At 36.1% G+C, this 24,672-nt stretch overlaps 1 protein-coding gene across 1 annotated transcript in view; it reads left to right on the plus strand.

The window, feature by feature from the left end:
- Nucleotides 1–21,774, plus strand: part of LOC134742789 (putative mediator of RNA polymerase II transcription subunit 26) — a 44,818-nt gene extending 23,044 nt beyond the window's left edge. The window contains exons 16-30 of the mRNA XM_063675975.1: nt 1,044–1,158; nt 2,338–2,442; nt 2,547–2,610; nt 3,735–3,860; nt 4,373–4,463; nt 12,573–12,679; nt 13,629–13,830; nt 14,375–14,615; nt 16,162–16,631; nt 17,015–17,133; nt 17,869–17,978; nt 18,761–18,857; nt 19,593–19,715; nt 20,125–20,296; nt 21,044–21,774. Of these exons, the coding sequence (XP_063532045.1) occupies nt 1,044–1,158; nt 2,338–2,442; nt 2,547–2,610; nt 3,735–3,860; nt 4,373–4,463; nt 12,573–12,679; nt 13,629–13,830; nt 14,375–14,615; nt 16,162–16,631; nt 17,015–17,133; nt 17,869–17,978; nt 18,761–18,857; nt 19,593–19,715; nt 20,125–20,296; nt 21,044–21,570 (2,669 nt within the window). The 3' untranslated portion in view covers nt 21,571–21,774. The remainder of the gene's footprint in view (nt 1–1,043; nt 1,159–2,337; nt 2,443–2,546; nt 2,611–3,734; nt 3,861–4,372; nt 4,464–12,572; nt 12,680–13,628; nt 13,831–14,374; nt 14,616–16,161; nt 16,632–17,014; nt 17,134–17,868; nt 17,979–18,760; nt 18,858–19,592; nt 19,716–20,124; nt 20,297–21,043) is intronic.
- The last annotated feature ends 2,898 nt before the right edge of the window (nt 21,775–24,672 follow it).

A 24,672-nucleotide genomic window follows, 5' to 3' on the forward strand; every position in this document is an offset into this window, starting at 1 on the left:
GAACCCAGGACCATCGGCTTCACAGGTAGAGTCACTACCCACTAGGCCAGACCGGTCGGCAATACACAAACAGTAAGAGCTTAGAGTATTTGGAGTAGTGCCATTTGCAAATTGCAAGTTTCACTTGACGCAGTTATAACAACCCCATCAATCCCAGAATTGGCCCTTTCTCCCTGATTTAGCAGGTGTGTCAATTTTTAGGTCTCCGTACCCAAAGGGTAAAAACGGGACCCTATTACAAAGACTTCGCTATCTGTCTGTCTGTCTGTCACCAGGCTGTATCTCATGAACCGTGATAGCTAGACTGTTGAAATTTTCACAGATGATGTATTTCTGTTGTCGCTATAACAACAAATACTAAAAACAGAATAAAATAAATATTCAAGTGGGGCTCCCATACAACAAACGTGATTATTTTGCCGTTTTTTGCGTAATGGTACGGAACCCTTCGTGCGCGAGTCCGACTCGCACTTGGCCGGGTTTTTTTTTCATTATCTCGATTCTGACCACTGTCACGCTAAAAGCGTGTGTTTTCTATCAAATTAATTTAAAAACGTCCAGTGCCATTTATATTAATGTTTCTCTAGCTGTAGATGACATGACATGAAAAAACTAAATTTCATCTCGCACAAAAAGCTCCACTCCGTGACTTTGTAGGAACCATAAAGAAATAAAGCTTGAAAAGCCTGACTCTCCCATGCACAAACATCTTAACAATTTAATGGTCATGGGTAGCTGATTTTGTCAAATTTAAGTTTATATTTTTAATTTAATTATTTTAATTTAATGTACTTGTTATTAATTTTTTACAAACATTAACAATAGATTTTAAGTAATTATGTACTCTAACCAATGGATCATAGAAATCTGAATAAAGAAATTATATTATTATTATTAAAGCTTAGACTACTGGCGTGAGAAAGTTATAATATGATTTTCTCAGCCTCTTTAGTATATCATCTGCTCTCTATCACTATCATCACTCGTTCAACTGGATATATATATGTGAAACAGTTTCCTAATGTGGCCCTTTATACTTGCAGCGAGTCAAAGCCCAGAATCTCCGGCGCACACGCCGCCGCCGCGCTACGTGGACGGCATGCTCGCGCTCTGCAAGACTTGCGGCTACACGGGATTTGACTTCAGTCGCTGCGAAAGGTATTTTTTCTTAAATACATTATGGTAAACTATTCTTATTTATTTATTTATTTTAATCAGGTAAATACACATAATATGCAACTTAATTACAAAAGTACCGTTAAACCAGTAAGGTTTGTCTCGGTACACCATCCGCAGTAGATTTAATACAATAATAAGCATAGACTATAGTCTTGTACCCTCGCTCGGCTGCGCTCTAAAACTCAAATAATAGATGTAGCTTGAAAAACGGCCAAGTTAAAGTGGAACTGGGCTGGTCATGTCTGCCGCATGCCGAATGACTTGTGGGCCAAGATAACCACGGAGTGGGTGCCCCGGGTGTCCGGCAGACATCGTCGGCGATGGCGGGATAACTTGGACTCCTTTTTAAGAGACTGGCCGGGAGGAGTGGAAGAAGAGGGGGGAGGCCTTTGCCCAGCAGTGGAACACAATATGCTCGTAATAATAACAATGAATACACGGAAATGCGAAATCCGAAATTTTTCATACATTTTGGTAAAATAATCTGGCAAACAAGTTTTGTCAGTAACATAGAATAAACAAATTATAATCAATCCCTCTTTTTTGGGTTAAAATACTAGCTTTACAAAAATCAGTATATGTGACCTTTTAAAGTAAAAGGTACCACATTGTCGCTTACCATAAGGACGAAATTTGTTAGTATCCTTATATGAATAACCTGTCAGAGCGTTCTTATGGCAAGCGACAAAGTGGTACCTTTTGCTTGAAAACGACACATATATATATTTAATCTCCATCTTTGCTCTGACAGGCGGCCCTTACCAAACTATAGTAGTGTAAGGCAAATAATGTACTACCAAGTATAGCTCGACCCAATATTGTCCTACCCGGTAATCAGCGTCCATAATGTTCAAGTTACATGGGTTATGCATTGTTAAAGCTGAGCGTTATCGGTCCGACCAACCTCGATCTGGGGCTAATCCAAAGTTACTTTTTGGTCCATCCAATATTGCTTCCAAAAAAAGTGTAAGTAAGCTGGCCATTGAGTCAGGACAGAATGCACCAAACTATTAGACGGGCGCACTGCCAATGTCAATCAATAGGCAGAGAAGGACATAATTTTAAACAATTCAATTAACAAAATGTTATTTTTCTTTCCATAATAAAGTACACTACACGTTAGATCCTTTCTTTACTAAACTTTTTATTGCATTGCAGATGTAAAAGAGTATTTACTGAAGAACCTAAAAGTGTACCAATAGCAAGTAAGAAAGTAGAACAAAAGAAAAAGGACCCCGAGAAATTAATTTTAGAAAAACAAAAGTGAGTACTTTTATATACGAAAAGTTGTTTTTGTTTTATGAAAGTAAAGTAGAAGTGATAATAATGTTTGCTCGAGCCATTAACTAACAAGAGTTTTCTTTCAGCTGTGGCGATGGAATAAAATTAAACTTATTAAAGACTACAGTGAAGAATTTAAATAGTAAAACGGTAAGACCTTCTTTCCCATTGTTCATGTTTCAAAAAGGGTGGATAAACAATAAAGTTTAATGACTTTTTGTTCAGAAAAGTAATTAATAATTAGTGTTGGGTAAGACTAGTGGGGGGAAACTCGTCCGTTTGGGCAAACTCTGCTTCGTTCGGCACAGCATAAAGTTTAATAACTTTTTGTTCAGAAAAGTAATTAATAATTAGTTTTGGGTAAGACCAGTGGGGGGACACTCCTCCGTTCGGGCAAACTCTGCTTTGTTCGGCTCAGCATAAAGTTTAATAACTTTTTATTCAGAAAAGTTATTAATAATTAGTGTTGGGTAAGACCAGTGGGGGGACACTCCTCCTTTCGGGCAAACTCTGCTTCGTTCGGCTTAGCATAAAGTTTAATAACTTTTTGTTCAGAAAAGTAATTAATAATTAGTGTTGGGTAAGACCAGTGGGAGGACACTCCCCTTTTCGGGCAAACTCTGCTTCGTTCGGTTCAGCATTGCTCCGAGCAATTATAGGGGTTGGCACAACTTGACGTCCCTTTGCGTGCACAACCACAGATAAGATAATGACTTGAATTTTGACAACCCTAAATAGCCGAAAGAGATAGTTCCATACATTAGAAAGGGCCAACATGATTCGACCCTGAATTGCTATCAATCTTCGGGTTTATTAATCTTCTGCTATGGGCAATGCCTGAAGTAAATGATTATTTAATTTATAGGAATTGTCCTTTCTGTATGGTAGTACTACTACTGTGGTAAGACCTTTGAGTCCAATGCTTTAATAATCGACTCAGTTTTTCACCTAAGTTGAAACTCGTATTCTATTAAGTATTTAGATAAACCTACAAAATTGTTGAAAGTCTATTCAGAGGCTCGTCTTTATAAGATAAGATAAAAAAATACTCAATAAAGGACTCGACTCTGGACAGTCTGGACTTAAGACTCGTTCCTAAGAAGAGTTCCTATCATCACTTAGCGCCACTTGCATCATCCCACTAACCCGGGGTTAAGCGGTTAAACCGTTAACCCAGTGTCAAATTGTAACCATGGTAACTCCAGGTTTAACCGGTTAACCCCGGGTTAGTGGAATTGTGCGAGTGACGCTTAATAATATTTGTTTTTATCTAGCCTGTTCAAGACAAAAAGCCACCCAGAGTGAGAAAGCCTAGAGGGAAACAACCAGATCCGGAACCTGTTATACTGACATTAAGCTCTGACGAAGAAGATTCCAATAGTTCTCTTCTCGGCAACCAGGTATTTATTGATAGCAAAGATTAGATGAAAACTAGATGGATCATAAAAGCCGACCTAGAGGCCAATCCAAACGTAAACTTGACATCAAAACGATCTAATGTCATTTAGTTATTATTCGTGCGTTCATTTTGCTTGGACTTGTTCGTACATATATTAGCGCGAGCGAGAGGCACGGGCGAATGAGAACAAAATGACATCATTTTGATGTCAATAGTAGGTTTGGCCTCCCGTTCCCTATTTCCCGATGCTGAAAATCGTGAACGAGTAAACACTGACGCTACGGCAGTCGTTACATAGGTAATACCCAGAACTGTACAGTCAATGTCAGGTTTTAATTGTCAAGTTGGTGAAACAGGCGCCTACGAAGTGGGCCTGTTCGTTTGTGCGCAAATCGCGTTTGTGCCTATCTTTACTTTCGAAATCTTTGGCGCCTGGGAGATGTTTTTACTTTGATATTTAATATTAAGGAGCGTTGGGGCGATATTTCTCTTATACTTACATTCTTTTTTTAGCATGAACATTCCATAATGATGAAGGAACCCTCTATGAGCGAGATTGAAAGTGGCACACCTGACAGCGGCATTGGGGTGGATCACATGGACGGTGAGTACAGATGTGAAAGTTGCGGAAAGTTTCCAATAAGTTGCAAAAGTTCCCGGAAATGTTCACAGGATATCAAGGAAAATTTCATTTTGGGAATATAATATTACGATCCCCATGTAAAAACATGTCTCCGAAATTAAGCTAATATTACGGTTTAATTCGCGTGTTTTTAGTCACTCGCTGTTTTTAGGACACGTTTCGGAGAGCCCATGGATCTCCTTTTTCAAGCATTAACACGACACGACAGTTTAAATTTGAGACTCCGAAATATTTCCCTGTGGAAACTTCGCAATTTTGGTAATTTTTCGACGGCAAATTAGTAATGCTGAGCGATCAAAACCTCGTTTATTCATGAAAGTGTAACGATATATTATAGTTTATAAGAAACGTACAAAACTCTGTGACACAAAAACTGTGAGACTGTGACAAACTGTGAGTACAGTTCCATCGCATGGGACCCTCGGGAAGCAAAGTATAACATCATGGTCGAGCGCGTCCAACGTAAATTTACTAGACATCTTTACAAAAGGTATTATGGATACTACCCGTACTTATTTCCGTCATCCTTTGTACTGGGAATGGTAGGGTTGGAGTCTCTCGAGCTAAGGCGTAAGCAAACGCTTGCCTTACACTACTGTCTACTTCTAAGAAATCAAATTGACAACCCATCTGTTCTGGAGCGTATGCGTATTTTTACCCCAGACAACTACATAGCTGCAGTAGGGCGTAGCGCACGTAGAGCCAGAAACCTTTTCGCATATCCAAATGTCCGCACCTATCACGGTTCAAACGCACCCACGTACCGAGCAATAGAATTACTAAATAACTTCTTAGCTTCAATCCAAAACGCAGACATATTCGCAGACAAGTGGCCGTCCTTACAAAGTAGTGTCAGGATTTTTTTAAACTCTACCTATGTAACTTTGTAGTATGTATGTTTAATTTAAGTTCCTAGAGATACTCGTAGTTCGAAAAATGTATACATGTTTATGATACTGACTATGTATTAACAGTATAAGTATCTTGGCGTAGGTCGCTGTAAACTTATACTTGTGTTTGTTTGAATAAAGAATAAAGAGAAACAATAACGCTTTCAAACAAACGCTTTCGCTGCTACTCCTACTGAAAGATACATAAGACTATCCCGTTCGGTCATTTCCCCCCACCCCTCATGCCTGATCCAGTGTTCTGTATGCACTACAAATCGAAACCTTTGATATCGATTGATTTATGTGCATACTAACCAATTCCTGAAAAATTAAGTTGTTTCATTTTTACGATTGATTGCAATGAGCTCTCAAGTTTTAAATTTTATCTATTAGAAAACGATATTAAGATAAATTTTAAGCAAAAAAAAAATCGTTTTAGAGGTGAAAATGTAGTTTCTGACATTTCATGTAAAATAACAAAATTGAATATTTTTTACTTTTATTGTAACCCACAATCAATTTTTTACGAGCACATATGAATGAAATTCCTTTATCCAAATAAAATAAATCCTAAAATCTCAACTAAATACTATATTTCACTTTTTATGCCACTTTAAACTTACATAATAACGGTCTTTGCTCCTTACTGCTCCTTACATTTAAGAAAAGGTACCTTATGAAAATAAATTAATCATCACTATCACTACAAATAATCTTTTTATGAACTGAAAGTATGAATTTACATTAAACTGTCACAAATATAATTAGTTCTTCGTCCTAATAATTAATAATCTTTAAAAAAACACTGATTTATATGTAAAGAAAAGGTAGGTACCTTGTGGATATTATTAGTTTATCCTAACTGTTCTGTTAGGATAAACTAATAATATTTTGGGGTTGATGGTAAAGGCGTAACACACCATCGCACCCATAAGTAAGAGCGAGAAAGCGATATCTCTTTTCGAGATCGTCTATTTATAGTTGGTCAAGCAAATCTTGTCAGTAAATAGGAACAAAAAAAACTACTCATCCTTTTCTTTTGGGTGCTAGTACTAGTGTAAGACAAAGATAGTATGATTCTCTCTGTCTAAAGAGCTTATTACAATATCCTAATTTAGTGACTAACAAGAGGGACGCCGCTATACGTGAGAAACTATAGAATGTATCTCTTATCGCGTCTCACGTATAGCGGCGTCCCTCTTGTTAGTCACTAAATTAGGATAGTGTAATAAGCTCTTATGTGTGAAATGAGACAACAAACTATATTTTATAATACAGACGTCGGGTCCGTTCGCAAGTGTGGAACCATAGACCTAGCATTACATAGACCAGCTATACGCGTGCGCCCGTAAGGGATAGAGATAGATGACGTCATAAACGTGGGGATACCATATTGGTAAAAAATACCCCAATATTTGATATCACGTTGGGGCGATTACCCTGGAGGCAAAGTTAGCTTGTTTGACGGTATTAAAAAATTGTTAAATAAAATGTCAATGGGCCGTTCTTTTTAGGCGTATAAACAATGAAATACCTCCTATAATTCGCGCAGGTGGTTAAAAACTAAACATGTTTAGTAAATAAAACGTAAAATAAAATGTATTATGGGTTTTAATTTAAAGAAATCACAAATCGCAATCACACCAATTAATGTACACCACATTTAATCTTCACAACATTTGTTTATTTATTTTTTGGAATTAGAAGTACGAAAAAACTTCGAGGTCAAAATTACCCATAAAATTATGATATTTTCATCTGGTATCCCTAACATGATTGTTATGCAGCTAAATTAAGAAGAAGTTTAAAAATGGCTGACCTCAGACTCTTACCTACCTACGTAATTTGGGCGGATAATTTTACAAATAATGTTTTGTTAATTTGCGTAAATAATTGTGATATTTTTATTGAAATCGTTTGATTCTACATTGCTTTGAGTGTAACGTAATTTTACGATGTTATTCTCACATATTGCGTTAAGAGGAAGGTATAAAATACCGTACTTACGTGTGAAAGGTTATGATCTCATATTTTTGCTCAGAGCGGCTATTACAGCCGATTACAGAACAATTCACCAGTATTTTATCAAAGTTCAAGCATTCAAAACGCTAACCATCACTATATTTCATAAGAGAAAGCACAATTTCATACAAAACAACGATAATTAAACAAGCAACGAACAAACATAACATGTCACGTACTTATTTGTTTGCCACAACCTCGGTTGTGGCAGCGGTGGAAAAGTGAAACTATGACAAGGACAAACAATAACAGCGCTTTCTCTGCTACTCCTACTGAAAGATACATAAGACTATCCCGTTCGGTCATTTTCCCCCACTCCTCATGACCGATCCAGTTATACTAGATTCATGTGTGGAACTAATAGGCACTTATCTCCCTCTTTATCGCTCAAATAGACAAGAGCGTGTGTTGTGTTCGTACCGGTTTTCGGTTCGTTGCGTGCAGCACTACTAATGTATAGTGTTGCCTGTTAAAAAATTAAAAAGTTAATGCGCGCGTTACTACAATGCCGCTTGCGACAGAAACGTCAAAGTCATCCCCAATATCTCCGTAACTTAGTTTCGCCAGGCGAGCACGTCATGAAATAATTATAATTTACCATCGATTGAGGACTCAAAATGCTTCCAAAAAGAGAAATTCACCTTAATAAAGGTACATTTTATGTTCATTATTTGTAGTTCCGAAACTGTTTTAAGAAAACACGTTGATGTGTTGCGCCGCAAAGTGAGTTATACTTTTATATAGCTATTGAAATGTGTTCACATTGCCGTAAGAAGCTTCATTTCATGCTTAAATATGTTTAATACGCTGGATTGGTCACGAAAAACACTCCGAGCGTCTATTAAATCTCTTTCTAGATAACTAGGATATTGTAACCTATACACAAACATAACATCTCAAAAAAATCGTTAAAAGCTTGCCTTCAGTTCGACACTGACAATTTGGCGTGCTTTTTATAAATGTTTCCGACCTGGCGATAATTTTAAAGCGGAATAGGTAATGAAGATACGAGTGGAGGTACAAATATTCGCGGAATGAAGTATTTGCATATTAAATTAAAAAATAGAAGTATTTTTCTTTTTCAATATATTTAAAAAATAAAACCCTCTATTAAATACCACCATCAAAAAATATTTTTTATCTTTGCCCTCATAATGAGCTGAAATAGCCTCCTTAACTTTTTCATCATCACTTTTTTTTCTCTTATAGTTCTTTTTCTTAATTTGGGAACAAATAATAATTGCTGGGAGCCAGATCCAGGCTGTAGGGTGGGTGGACCAGCGATTCGAAGCCGCACAATTGTCATGTAACAGAAACACACCCTTTGATAGTTTTCTCCGCCTTTTTAGGGTTCTGTACCCAAATTGTAAAAACGGGACCCTTATACTAAGACTCCGCTGTCCGTCCCTCTGTCTGTCACCAGGCTGTGTCTCATGAACTGTGATAGCTAGACAGTTGTAATTTTCACAGTTGATGTTTTTCTGTTGCCGCTATAACAACAAATACTAAAAACAGAATAAATTCAATATTTAAGTGGGGCTCCTATACAACAATCGTGATGTTTTTGCCGTTTTTTGCGTAATGGTACGGAACCCTTCTTGCGCGAGTCCAACTCTCACTTGGCCGGTTTTTTTCTTTAATGGCTTCACATAGTTTTTCTAATAGCATTGCATAATATGTCTCAGTTATGGCAACACCCTTGTCTTTGTAGTAGATCATGATAATTCCTTTTGAAGCCCAAAAAATCGTAGCCATCACCTTTCCGGCCGATTCTGATACCCTGAATTTCCTCGGAGGTGGTGCACCCTTCTTATGCCACTGCATAGACTCTTGTTTTGACTCTCATCTCCAATTGTTTCTCTTTCGCTACCATCACATGGACGTAAGGTGAAAAATTGTTCACTATTCATTATTCTTTATTATACATTATCTTTGTAAAATGTAATCCAAACCTTTTTGATAAAATTTCTGACACACGAAAGCTCCCTGTACGATCTCAATATAAAAATGATTTATGCCACAAAGTATGTAAAACAGCCATGATGCGCAAAAGTGTGCTAGGAATGGCACCTCAAATATATAATAAAATTCCGAACACTATAAAAGAATTAAATATTGTACATTTTAAGAAGACTTTAAAATCACTGCTAATCAAGAAATGTTACTATAGTGTACAGCAGTTCTTGAATGATAATAATTTATAGCTCGTTTTCCTATTTTTGTAATTCTTTTGTAGTTTTCTTTGAAATTTTCATTGTTGACATTCTTTAATATTTATTGTTTTAAATTTTATTATTATTGTGAATTATCTTTCTGTTCTTATTTATTATTTTTGTAATTGATTTGATTATGGAAGCATGAATACCTTAGACTGGCGCATGTTTAACTTAGTTTATATAGGTAAACAAATTCGTACGCCTAGCGGCAAACCATAGCGTTCGCAATATGCTCTAACTATAAGACCAATACAATGTACCTATGTTATAACGAATAAATGCATTCTGATTCTGATACAATATTTGTTGTAGTAACGAAACGGCCAAGCCACTTGACTAAGATGTAGTTTTTGTGAAGTTAGGGCTTGTAGAGTTAGAAGCTTGGCTGTACAAGAGATTGACAACTTTTTGACAGTGCGAGCCTTATGGTTTCGTCTTGGCAACATTCTACATGAAAAATATTTTTGGTGGGATTTCACTTCTTTTTGTAAGTTGCTTATGACAATGTTCCGTCCCCTAATTAGGATTGTTCATTTTTTTTAAATGTTCTAATTCGAAAACCATTTTGAGATATGGGGTTTTTAAACAGTTTCCGACATTTGCTGCGATATAATAATCAAGAATTGAAGATATTTCAACAAATATACTGATGACCTTAGTTTATGAATATAATAAAGTCATCGTATAATAAAAGTTATCGAACCATAATAAATCCGTCACTCACGTAATGTCAAAGTTGTCATTGTCATCAATTGTCATAATTAAAAATTTCAGTTAAACCGCTAGTTTCGTACGATTTGATTTATAATTTTTAATACCTAAACGGTAGATTTTGATTGCTTAACCCTTAAATGCATAATGATGTATATATGCATCGTATATTTAATACATAATATTTAATACTATGATTTTTTTCTTTATTTTTCCCTCAATCTATACAACATGACACATCTATTTCAATTTATTAAAAAGTTATACAAAAAATCATGCATTTAAGGGTTAATATATCAAAAACCTTATTCCCACTTGTGGGAATGATTCACAAAATTTTGAGTCCGCGAAGACCTACGTGAAAGACGGTGTTGTCGTGAAGTAAATGTGGAATGGAATACTTCAAGTGTTACACACAATATTGCTGTGAGGATCACGTCGATGTAAGTATAAAATTAATATTATTTTACTATGAATATTTAAAAATCCATTTTGGTGGTCGGGTCACTATTACCTATTTATTTTCTGTGATGATGTGGCCAGAATATCCAAAGACAAACCGTCTAACACAGCCTATCCCCTACTAGCTCCGTTTTACTGCTTTGAAGTTAAATTCAACAAACAGACATACATATATGTAACCTATAACCATCTTGTAAGCAATAAATAATATACATACAAGAATACATGGATGAATACATTATTCATACTCAAAATACAACATGAAACTGAAAAGATAATTTCTAATTTCCAGGTACCTACAAGTTGCAGTTCAAGGTTCAAGCTGCTGATATCACGATCATGGCGGACAAAACTAAAGTTAATAAAGAGTTGTGAAAAATAAAACATCTTATTTTTTATTTTTTTATTAATTTAGGAAAAACCTGTTTCCCAAAAAAGTGTATACATTATATGTTCAACATGTTCTGCACGTGAGGGCTTTGTTTAGTAGCATTCAGTTGAAGTTGATGTAGGTTCTACTCTTGTTGAACCAGATAATAATTGTATAGTTTGTTATTAAATCTATGCCCAAGCCCAGGCACTATTCTTGTTACAACTTTACATTCTCCGCCTTTTCTAGAAATTTGTACATTATATACATCCAATAAAACTAAGTTTGTGGATTCAGCTTTCACAAATTTAGCGTATTTTTTTAGATTATTGATTTAGGGATTCAAATAATACGACGATATTATTTATAGAAACGCGTTATACTAACATTAATGACATTAATGACAGATGACAATTACAATCAATTGACAACATAGAAGGTAGCATATAATAACGCTTTCTCTGCTACTCCTTCTGAAAGATACATAAGACTATCCCGTTCTAACAGTTCCCCCCACCACTCATGCCTATTCCAGATCTATACTAGATTCATGATTGACAATGACAACTACATATTTTTTAATGCTTGTTGTTGCTTGTGCTTTATCAACAGCCACGACATGTAATTTACGAGAAGTCGTATCTCATATTTTCAATAAATTATAAGTATTCAACCGAGCCATGAATTACTAAATCATTCAAATTGGTATCCTAAATGAACCTATATTTTCATAAAATAAAATAAAAATGGGGGGTTAAAAAAATGAACAATGCTAATTGAAATTGTTGGGGGTAATTTACTATTAAAAATCCTGAAATACGTATCTGGAGGCATCTTTTACACAATCTGCAAGTAAAAATACTGATTCCCCATACAAACTGTAACCCCCTTTTAACCCCTAACGCTCTTTTCCACCCCCTTACGGGGTGATTTTGGGGTTGAAAACTTTTTATATCCCTCCCCATAACAAAAACTATCTGCATACCAAATTTCAACTAAATCGGTCAAGCGGTTATTAATTCCCCATACAAAATCCCCCCCCCCCCCATTTCACCCCTTAGGGGCTAAAAATTTCAAGTTTTTGAATTTTTCTGTTTGTGTACTAAGGCTATCTCACATACCAAATTTCAGCTTCCTAGGATTTCAGGAAGTACCCTAAAGGTTTTGATGATCATCAGTGAGTGAGTGAGTGACGAAATCGGGTTTTTTTAGATATGAATAAAATCTAAAGTATAAGAGCTACGTAATTCAAATTTTTTATGCTTAATAAGTCCACTAATGACATCATATCCCGAGAATTTAGCTTAGATATAAGGCTGCCTTAAGCTGTTCCAAAATTTAACCACAAGTGTTTTCTATGACTATAATATGGTGAAACTAACAATAATAATAATTTCAGATGCCAGCAGGGACGAGATGAGCCAGAGCTCCATACAAGATGCGATTGCATCTCTTACATGCCGCACCATCAGGATTGGCTCATATAAATATACTCCAAAAGAAAAGGTAAGTAGTAAAGTATAACTCTTCATTTTATATCAATTTGCAGTAATTGGAACCATTAATGGCATGATGTCCTGTTTTTTAAACCTATTAATGTTTGTAATTATGCTTCGGAATTAATCATCATTTTACGATTTTTTACTTTGGAGCAGCCCGTATGTGTTAGTAGCTCCTGAGAATTACCTCAGTAAGCTTAGAGTGCTCACTCCAATCAAGATTTTTCTTATTAATAATAATAAAGTGTATGGGAGGTATGGTAAAATGTACTATTAATAAGATCAAAACTGAATACTTATTAAGCTTCAATCTTATTACAAATAAGTTTTCACACAGCTTGGTTAAAACTTACTAATCTTATTATAAATGGGTTTTTATCTTTGTATGAAGTGAGCACTATAAGCCTACTTATTTCACTATGATGCCGGGAGAGTTGTACACTATAGCTAAAAGTAAGTAAAAACGGAAACTAATTTAAATTTTCTAAGCACATTTGATGATGGAAAAAAAAAATATCTTAGTCATCAAAACATTAACTGTTGACACGTTGGTAGATAATATATAAAGTATATAAAAGACAAGTGTTTGTGGCGAATCGTGGGAGTCTACTGGTCACGGACCATCTCCAATATTAAATTATGGAAATTGACCGGACAAAACGCTTTAGCTAAAGAGATACTTCTGCGGAAATGGCGCTGGCTTATTGGATAGGACTATACACCTATCCAAGCAAGGGCTGACTTCGGAAATTCCCGGAAAAAGGGGGCAAGGTCGCCTACGTACAGTGGAAAAGGAGGCTGCACCAGTTGGCCTCGGCTGGGCGGAGTTGGACGAGGCCGCGCTGGACCGCAAAAAATGGAAATCCCTTCTGAGAGCCCTATGTCCCTGATGAGGGATAACAGGATACCATCATCATCATCATGTCAGTTTTAGTACAAATTTATGTTGTTTGCAGGTCACTATCTCATCCAAAGGAGTTAAAATTGTTGCACCCTCACTTAAAGATGAATCCCGAGATGTGGCACTTCAAATTCCGCTGAAAGAGGTCGTGAGATTATTAGCACATTTCTCTAAAGGTGTACCTGTCATTTTCTTGTATACTGTTAACAAGTGTGGGATTTATATAAGAAGAGCTCTTGACATGGTGGATGAATCAGGTTTGTGTTTTAGAAATATTTATATTACTCTTATCATATCTTATGTTTCATATTCTTGTGTATCAATGATTAGTTTTGTACAAATTAAAGTGATTCAAAAAGCTTGCTGTTTAACCCTACAGAATTTCTGTTATTCTTTTTTTTATAAGTTCTTTATTTAACAATTTATTACAAGGTAATTACTTAATCTAGTGTACATTTGGCATCCTAGACAGTAATAACAATAGGTTAATACAGTTTAGTGAGCTACAGGCGCTCATTATAAACTCTGTTATTCTTTAAAGTAGTTTTAATTTACACTATCAATGGAAAGTTTACATTTTCGATACACACAGTTTTTGTAACTGTACTTGTATTTTGTTCATAATACAAGATGTAAGGTAAACTTCCTAGTGCTCGACATCCTAATGCCCAATAGATGACATCTGCTGTCACTTGTGTATGGACAATGACTTAAGTTAAGATGACATGTACTGGCACAGTGACAAGGACTCGGAAGTTTACCTCAGATTGATAAATAATGAAGTATAATATCTGTCTACAGGTCCATATTATAATCCTATGTCAAAAATCGATCCCCAAAGAAGAATAACATTGTTGCCGGACTGTATAACAGATGAAGCAAAGTCAGCATTTAAAATATTGTTCGGCAAAACTATGGACGAACTGAATGGTCGAGAGGCTAATGATATTTTGGTCAGAACATGTACGAAAGAAGGCAACAACAGCGTTACGAAGATGGCCACGCGGTCGACGAGTGCTTCCAGTACTAGTGGAGCTAAAAGGTAACTATTAACATAATATACTCATGGACAAATTTAGAGGAACGCAAAAACAAGGTTTAATTACTGGATTATTAGCACCTAAAGTAATTTCAAAATTAGTAATTGAACTTTTTTGTTACGTTCCTCTGAATTTGTCCATGAGTGTATTAGCTAATAAAGTAAAACCTACTTAATACGCACACGCACACGTTTAAGAGGGAAGGGGACGAAGTCACGTGACTGCTTTTCCATACGAAACTTTTATAATAATTAAAAATTAGAAAAAAAAGTATAAAAAAATCATATGTAGGGGCATAGTTTTGGTTGATATAGATTAAATTGTGTTGAAATATTTTCGATAATGTTAATATCCAGAGAAGAAAATGAGGACTATTTGTATGGAAAGGTTATTTCGCGCGGTCGTCCACTTTCGTCTTCACAATAGTTAGAGCCGGACCAAGCTAACTCTGCACATCATTTGCAATGACAAAGTGTGGAAACGTCATTAATGTCAGATTTCTATGAAAAAGTGACTATTTCTAACGATACGCATTCACTATGCTGTATTGAAATCGGTGCAAAGTTAAGTTAGACACTAATACATTGAACATTTAAAAGGCATACCTAGAAACCAGAAGCTCTATTCCAACGATACAACCATTCCTACATTACATTACACAAATATGACAGACATTTTCAATAAAAGCGTTTTTGCCATGCATGCGTTTTGAGATTTCTGTGAGACTGGCAGCTCTTTTTCCTACTAATAGACATGTAACTCAAATATTTGACAAAAGACAGCTGTCAAAATGGAACAAAATCATTTTTCACATCACCAATTTGAAAAAGGGGTTTTTCTTCCCTGCTAGGAGGGATCAAAGTGGCACTTTTCTTCCCTGTTAGGAGGGATCAAAGTAACATTTTTCTGTTCTAGGACACTTTAAAAAAAAAATTGCACATGTTTTTGTAGCTTAAATAATATTTTCATCTATGAAACTCGACTTTGATGACTTGACTATGAAACATCATAATTATCTCATAGATGATGTGAAAAGCATTATGTGTCACATGGTAGCAAAAATATTTCCATCTTGGGCGTGACACACTTGAATCCCTCACTACGCTTAGGATTCTACTTTAGAATCCATCGCTTCGTTTAGGATTCAATGTACGCCCTCGCCGTAAATATGTCATTTTGCTCCCTTGTAACTTCTTCTTGTTGTGCCATATCCTCAGCGGATGTCGGCGACCATCTTACGGAACTTGGTTCTATCCTGTGCCAGTCTAGACAAACTGGCAGTGTCATTAATATTGGACCAGCTTTTAATGTTGTCTATCCAGGTTAGCTTTCTCCTTCCTCTGCTCCTTTTGCCGTCGATTTTCCCTTCCAAGATGTTACGAATTATGTTATACTTGTCGTGTCTATAGATATGTCCAAAATATGAGGTTTTCCTTGTCTGTATGGTGGTCAAAAGTTAACACCCTCCCTTGTAACACAATCTACTATTTACAGAATACTTTTAAAAAAATTAGAGAACTATGTAATTATAACCTTATTTTCTTTCAGCTCTGGCCCTACAGATATAAGACAAATATTAATATATCCACCTGGGAAAGGTGGTATACCTATCAATACAGAAGACTATATGTGCCTAGCCCAAGACCAATTCTTAAATGACGTGATAATAGACTTCTATTTAAAATATTTAGTTCATGATGTCCTCACACACATACAGAGAGAAAAGACTCATATATTTAGTACTTTCTTTTACAAAAGACTAACTACAAAACCGAGTAAAGTTAACAAAAGTTCGAACCCCCACGAGTGGGACAGCAGTCTGACGCCGGCGCAAAAGAGACACGCGCGAGTCAAGACGTGGACTAAGAACGTCAATATATTTGAAAAAGACTTCATCGTAGTTCCTATTAATGAGAATTGTCATTGGTTTGTGGCTATAATATGTTTTCCCACTATTGAGGGATGCCGAAGTATGATAGACAACCGGACGGTTACGCCGCAGGAGATTAAAAAAAGAGGTAAGATTATAGAAAAAAAATTAAACTTCCGTTAAGCGAGGTTTAGACTAGCAAGAACTTGCAGGCAATTTACGTTACATTGCCGACTACTGAGGTAATCTGCATTCAAAAGTTTGATCAGATACCGCAATGTAATGAAAATTGCATGCAAGTTCTTGCTAGTCTAAGTGCTTTACAACTAAAATTTTAAGATGTTGGGTTTGACTCGTTTGAATAATAGCAACCTATGTAACTCCGTATAAGATGAATATAGTCTAAGGAAAAAGCGTGCCTCGGAAAGCTATCACGGATCATGATTCAGTGACAGACATATTGACAGTGGAGTCTTAGTAATAGTAAAAAAAAATTTTTTGCTAAAAAACTTACTTATGATTTGTTTTTAGAACGGCGGTCGTCTATGCAGATAGGCAACACCACGATAACACCGCTGACCAAACAGGAGCAGCTTACATTAAGTTGCGACTCGGACAATCTCAGCGAGCGAGACGAGGCTGAAGCAGAGGTAAGGATGTTCACTAACACTTAGAAAGGTTCCCCTGTAGCGTCCCTTCCCCCATAAACTGAAATAGATATCATACACTAAAGAAAAAGTGACCAAGTCGTCCCTTCCTTCTTAACATTATACAAATCAGCTTCTTGCAGCCAAGCCAACCAGTCCGTAGCTCGCCATAATATCTTCTTACCAACCACCTCATTCAAGTTAAAACTTCTAACTACTATACTCCGTTTTTTATCACATTTGAAATTCTATAAGTTTATTTAGTGGTAACTTTTTTCCTCCAAAATCGTGGCATCCAACTTCCGTGGGGTCCTGACAAAGACCGACTGACTGATTGGCTGATAGGCTGATATTTGGAACGACATTTAAATTCAAAATTAGACATGACAATCACAAGACCAGTTCACGACAGACAGCGGAGGACGACAGACAGTGCAGTATGCACTGCATTATAGTCGTTTTGAAATTCTAATCTAAAATTAAATAAGCGGTTTTGACTTATTTACAATATTAGTGGTGGTAATTGCTATAACTGTTTCAAATTTTAGGTATCTATGTCAAAAGGTCTGCGAAAAACGCATTTAACTGATTTGCAAGACCGAAGTGATCCCATAAGTGTTCCGTTTGTCAAAACAAAGTTTTGCACGGAACACTAAAAACGGAGTATACTCAGATCTCGAATATATGGCTAGCAAAAGGTGTGGCTCAAATTCATGAAATGTTTTTTTTTTTTACCAGGAGAGTGACTTGGACATGCAGTGCGATTCCGACGAGGAGGAGGCCGAGGCGGCCGCGCCAGAGAAGAAGGTAGAGGCGCCGCCGGCGACCCAAACGGAACCTATTAAGCAGTAAGTTCCTGTTGGAACCTTGCATTATTTGTAACTTGTAAAAGATCACCGTGTGATGATCGATTTTTTGCAATATGGCCAGGGGTGCGAAACTCCTCGCTTCGGGCAAACTCGGCTCCGTTCGGCTCAGCATTGCTCCGAGCGATTAGGGTTGGCACAACTTGACGTCCCTTTGCGTCCCACAGATAAGATAATGACTTGAATTTTGACAACCCTAAATGGTCGAAAGGGATAGTGACATATATTAGAAAGGGACAGCATGATTCGACCCTGAACCGCTGTCAAACTTCGGTTTTGTAGGAAGTTTCCTTTCTGTATGGTAGTACTATTATTTATTCTGTGATATGGCCGTCTCTTATCGCGGAACAAGTGAAGAAAAAAAAATGTATAAATTAATCTTACCGCAGTAGTGAAAATTAAAATTTACTTCGTATTTGCTATAATTAAAATTGGACATCTAGGTGTTTGCCGGCACGCGCTGAGTAAAAAGTCCAAGACTCAGTACTACAAACAATAGACAATTTTATTGCTTGTCTTCCTTTTGATCTGTCGCCTGCGGTATTTCTGGACCGATACGACCTTCAAACCTTCAATAAAAGAGCGCATTCCCGTCTTAAAGTCCGGCAACGCACTTACAACCCCTCTGGTGTTGCAGGTGTCCATGGACGACGGTAATCGCTTACCATCAGGCGATTCGTCTGGTCGTTTGCCTCCTGTATCATAAAAAAATATGTTACAAGTTACAGCTTAGGTATTTGACCTAATAAACACATTTTTTACAGACCCTGTATACTAATCTTCGATTCCCTCGCCGGAGCGTCCAGGTCAAGAGTGGTGGCTACCTTGCGAGATTACTTGACCTGTGAATATCAAGCAAAGGTAAAAAAAATCTTTATTATTTCAGATCCTTTTGCTTCACAAAGACTAGGATATAAAAACAACGAAATAGCAACAAAACAAATTCACAAATTTTACAAGGGGGCAAAGTTGTTGTTTAACCTCTCGTGCTAATATTGATACCCGAGCAAGCGAAAGATTCTAAAATGGACTCTTGAGCGTTGCGAGGGTTTAAAGGCACGAGGGTTAAACAAATATTGTCCCCGAGTGAAACACAAAAATTTTCACCACACCAAGACAAGGAAAATACTAACTGTAAAATATCAAACTATGTGACATACAAACATGTTACATGCTGTTGCATTAAATTACGACACTTGCACAATTTTATTATTACATTTGTTTACGAAAGTAATTCCTTCATCAAGCTGTTCGGCACGTTACAAAAATTAATTAACTTGTTGTCTTTATTCACTCCAGCATTGATCAATAAATAGTTATGTACATTATCAACAAAAATCAATCTTATTAAATGTACCTAGTAGAGATGCAACGGATATCCGGTCACTATTCGGTATCCGGCCATATTTTTACTATCCGGCCGGATACCGCATATTAATTAAGCACAATATTTATTAATAACATATATTAAACACAAACTTCCGCGGATGTGAGCCTTTAAAAATCCGCATCCGCATCCGCGCATGTCAAAAAATCGGCATCCGCAACATCCCTGATCTCTACCTAGTTTAAAAAAAATCGTTATTTATGTTACAGCTCTCGGCTACGAAAGTATTTAACAAAGATAACATTAAAGGAAGCTGTCCCAAAATCCCGCAACAAAACAATTTCACCGATTGCGGGCTCTATCTGCTGCAATACGTGGAACAGTTCTTCAAGGTAAGAAATAATACTTTGTATTATAGTCCTTTAGTATCCCTAATACAGTAACCCTGCCTGTGAAGCCGGTGGTTCTGGGTCGAATCCCGATAAGGGCATTTATTTGTGTGATCAACACAAATATTTGCTCCTGAGTCATGGGCGTTTTCTATGTATATAAGTATGTATTTATCTATTAAGTATGTATATCGTCGCCTAGCACCCATATTACAAGCTTTACTTAGTTTGGGACTGGGTTGATCTGTGTAAGATGTCACGTAATATTTATTTATTTAATATTTTTTTACCATTTCTATTTCTACATATAAAATCTTTTGTCATTATCACTCAATGTTATGGCGATACCGGATATATAATACCGGTCGTTACTTCTTTATGATGACATTTGTGAACCAAAAATTTTTTTCAGGATCCAGTAAAAGACTACGCGCTGCCGATCAAACAGTTGGCGAATTGGTTCGACGAAATCGTAGTGACGCGGAAGCGAGAAGAAATATCCTTGTTGCTGAAGGCGCTCATGAACCGCTTCAACCCGGACTCGCATTTGACGCTGCCCGACATTGCATTCCCTACTCTCAACGGTGCGTGCATAATTGCATATCCATCTAGTTTTGTTTAGGACGATTTTTCCTAATATTTTTGTGATAAATATATAATTATAAATATATAATTTTGCATCTAACAGCAGTTATTAATAGGGTATTTGACTACTAAGAAAAATCAGTTTGTTTTTTTTTTTCAAACTGTCAAAACTATTTTGCTACTGTGAAATTTATATGAAACACTACATGTGACGTCACAATCAAATGGGGTTCGCAACTGTCAAAGGTTTGCAGAGATGGCGCCATCATAGCTTGCCCCTTTTTCTATGAGATTTGGCTTAAAGGGCATTAAAAGAACAAAGATTTGACACAATTCTATGGGTTGACAGGGCAAGCTATGCTGGCGCCATCTGCTAAATATTTAGATAAGATAAAGATAACTGCTGTCTATGTTTCTCTATTAATCTTCTGGTGCTTTATTTCATGCATGGTGTAAAATAATTTATTTTAAATACAGTCAAATACCCTATTGTAGAAGTGTCAAGTGTAAAAAAAATGAATAGGCTTTCATAGGAATGTATAATTTTTGTTGTCTTACTAAACAACGAAACACACTATTTGATATTTGAAGTATTCTTCAAATATCAAAGCTAGCTTACTTCAAGAACTAAGTTGATTTGTTTAAGAATCCTAATATGAACATAATATGAATATAATGATTATTATTATAGCATGAATAAATAACTTTCTTACCTGTTGTTTAATGATTATTTTCCTATATTACAGGTAAATTGGTCGAAAATGAAGAACACCAAGATGAATCAGACGGAGATAAAGCGAATTCCAGCACAAGCAAAATCATCAAAACAGAACTAAAGGAGTCGGAGGGCGGAACAATGCTCACATTCGTCAAACAAATATCGGGTGACATCCTACTTAAGCCCAACTTCTCGGATGCTGCTGACGCGTTGCTTCGCAAAACCATCAGGATCTCCAGTGACGCAGAGAACAGACTCCAACTCAAGCCGGGGTTCATTAAAAAGGGTGACAATGAAAATCAAATTCTGATTCCTATAAAGCTCCACTCTAGTAGTGAATTAGTTAAAGACATTCAAAATACGTTACTAGTTAATAAGAATAATAAAAGTATGGGTGATAAAAAACATGGTGTAAATAATCAAAATGTATCCAGTGTGCACTTCAGACAGACCGTGAGTGAAAGTGACGGCAATTCATTCCTAAAGACGCGGCGGATCAACAAACTTGACGACGTCAACGAATCCAGCAAAAAATTCAAACGGAATGAGTGCTAATTGTTGCCTGTCCATAATTATACCATATCTATTAAATTATTATTAATTTAATAATGTGTAAAGTTGTTACATGGACACTGTAAATATTAGTTAATAATTAATATGTATTAAATTTACTGTATTTTATAATGTAAAGATTTAAAATTAACTTATGTAATGTAATTATATTAGTTTCCACAAAATATAAACCAGGAGGTTAAGTTATTTCGAGGTTTTATTTTTTTAAGTTATTCCTCACAGAATCCTTCAATCCTTAATTCAATTTCAGTAACCATAGAGTAACTTATACTAGAGCGGTACTGTCATAGTAAATTTTGTAACCCCAGTAAATTCACTGCCATCTGTCGACACACTTTAAAACTAAAAATAAATATTTATAAAAATACGATAAATGTATTTATTTCATTTCATTTATTTCGTTGTAAAGTCATGTACATAGTAAATCAAGCTGTTATTCAATAAAATACAAGTCAGACCATGACACCCTGTAAGGGCAAACAACATTAACTTAAAAACTAAACTATACAAGTATTTCCATTTATAAATAACAATTAATAATATATTACAAAAAAAATTTATAAACTATCGTCATTAAGAAAATCCTAATTTAATACGAATACGAATAAATGATTTTTTTTATTTGCATTAATTATTTTTATGATTTTGACCCATGTTCTTTCACTGATATGCGTTAAAATTGATAAATAACAAACGAAACCGTCAACGCCATGTATATGACAGTAAGCCAAAGCTAGTAGCACACTCTGAACGAGAATCAAATTTTCTTGATTTTCGAGGTACGTTTTTTCCTTAGACTGTATCCATTTGGTATCCATATGGTATCCATCTATTACGATCTTTGGTAGTACTATAGGCGTTTTTTTTTTTAAATCTTTATTTATTTCATAGACCTAACAGATTCATGATTTATTTATAGAGGGTACTATAGGCGTGGCTTCCACACTATCGCACCGAACCGTCAAAACGGTGCGATCCTAACTTCCAAGCATCCATATTACCATGTTTTTCATAGACAAACATGGAAATATGGGACACTTGGCAACGTATTTATAGCTGCGTCCCTGTCGTCAGTTACTGAATTAAAGTAAGGTTTGTGAAACGCTAAACTTTACACCGACTTGAATACAACAAAGTGAGATTTTCGTAGATATTTGACATTGATTACCTACTTATGACATTGCCACAGTATGTCATTCCAAACACCATGCAGTTAGCTTGGTCCGACTAAAATGCATTTAAGATCGGAACCCTATTCTGACTAAACCTCCGCTGTCCGTCTGTGATGTCTATCAGCGGGCGGGCTCCGGCTCTACTCGCAGGCTCTACATCCTATCCCATGAGCCCGTGATTGACCCCAAAGAGTTCGGAAGTTGGCGTTTTTAACATTTCATACAAGTTATATTGGCTTGAAATGGAACTTTAATTTACGATTACCTGAGATATTCATTTAAATTGTATAGCTCGTTCCAGTGTGGAGTCGTTTTCTCTGATTAGCGAACTAGGCTCTACACTCGCATTCGCGACTTCGCGCACGAGTGTGGAGGACCCTTATGGTGTAAGGGACCATTGTAATTTGTATGAAATGCTTAATATAACTAACGTATTTAATTTGATAATAACATTATTAATACACATAAAGGGCCCTCCACACTCGTGCGCGAATTGCGGCGCGAAGCCGCGAACGTGAGTGTGGAGTCCAGTTCTGAAATCGACTCCACACTCCCATGGAGACTATATAAAGGAGCCAAATCTCTATGTATGGAAAGTGTCCATCAAAAAACAGTAATTAGGCGGCGCCACCATACACCGAAATACTACCAAAAACAACCTACGTAATTTTGACGGGTTATTTGTTGCCTTACATGTTATGCTCACGTCCCAGAGCGTAACTAGCGCCACCGGAGAGATTAGGAACTATTATTTAAAGCTGAAAGCGGTCACTTTTGCAACAATTCTGCCATAAGAGATTGGCATCCTTTCTATACCATCCATACACACTCCACTAGAGCGAGCTTAATATAGTTTGTCAAGGAACTGTCTCATTTCGGGCGTAGACGGAGAGAGTCATACTGTCTTTGTCTTGCACTGGTGCTGGCGCCCAGAAGAAGGGGATGAGTGTAGATTTTTTTGTTCTTATTTACTGACAAGATTGGCTTGACCAACTATATATTATGAAATCCTCAGAATAATGACTAAAGCATAGAAGTCGGGCAAAAATGCTTCGCAAATATGTATACCCGTACTTTACTTCCTTACGAATTAGATAATGTGCCGAAAAGAGATGCATATATGCTTGTTATTTCTCATTTACGTACGGTGTCATAAGTTTGATAATTTGCTAGGGATGTGACTGTGTCGACTTTTTATATCGATAAATTATGCATAAGTTTATGTGCCGTGTAAAAGAATAATCACGAAATTGGCAAATTGATAATAGTCTGGCTAATGAAAGTTGAACCTGAAAAAACGCGGCAATTTCAAGAAATCTGTAGCAGGCGGCTCGTTGAAATGAAATGAAATGCGTGGAATACAAGGATTGCATAACTTTTATACTTTTTATAATTTTCATATTCTAAAAATCATTAAAAAGTATAAAAATTATGCAATCCTTGGAATCAAAGAGCCGCCTGATATGAGGATTAATGCATGTACCTAATATAGCTTTTATCTCATTTGCAGTCTACTACTCAGAACCGTCTAACTATACCTCTCGTTTTTTTATCATTAGAAAGAAGTCGAGCGATCTTAACGTGTCGTTTTATCGAAAAACACTTTGAAAATAAGTCACAACAAATATAATATACGATTATTTACATACTTTTGCTTTCATAAGTAAAATATTGCTATATTTATAAAAAAACTTGTCAATAAAAAGACACGTGGAAATGGTTTACCGTTTTTTCTAATGCTAATAGACTAAGTATAGTTTCTAGTCATGTACAGTCAGCTGCAGAGAAAAGGCACCCCCCCTGCATACAAAGTTCTGTAAATTAGTATGGACGTGGGGTACCTTTTCTCTGCAGCTGACTGTACCAAATAGGAAATGAAAAAAAAAACGTACGTGTAATATATTTTTTTTAT

The sequence above is a fragment of the Cydia strobilella genome, chromosome 7 (assembly GCF_947568885.1).
Source record: "Cydia strobilella chromosome 7, ilCydStro3.1, whole genome shotgun sequence".
NCBI lineage: Eukaryota > Metazoa > Arthropoda > Insecta > Lepidoptera > Tortricidae > Cydia > Cydia strobilella.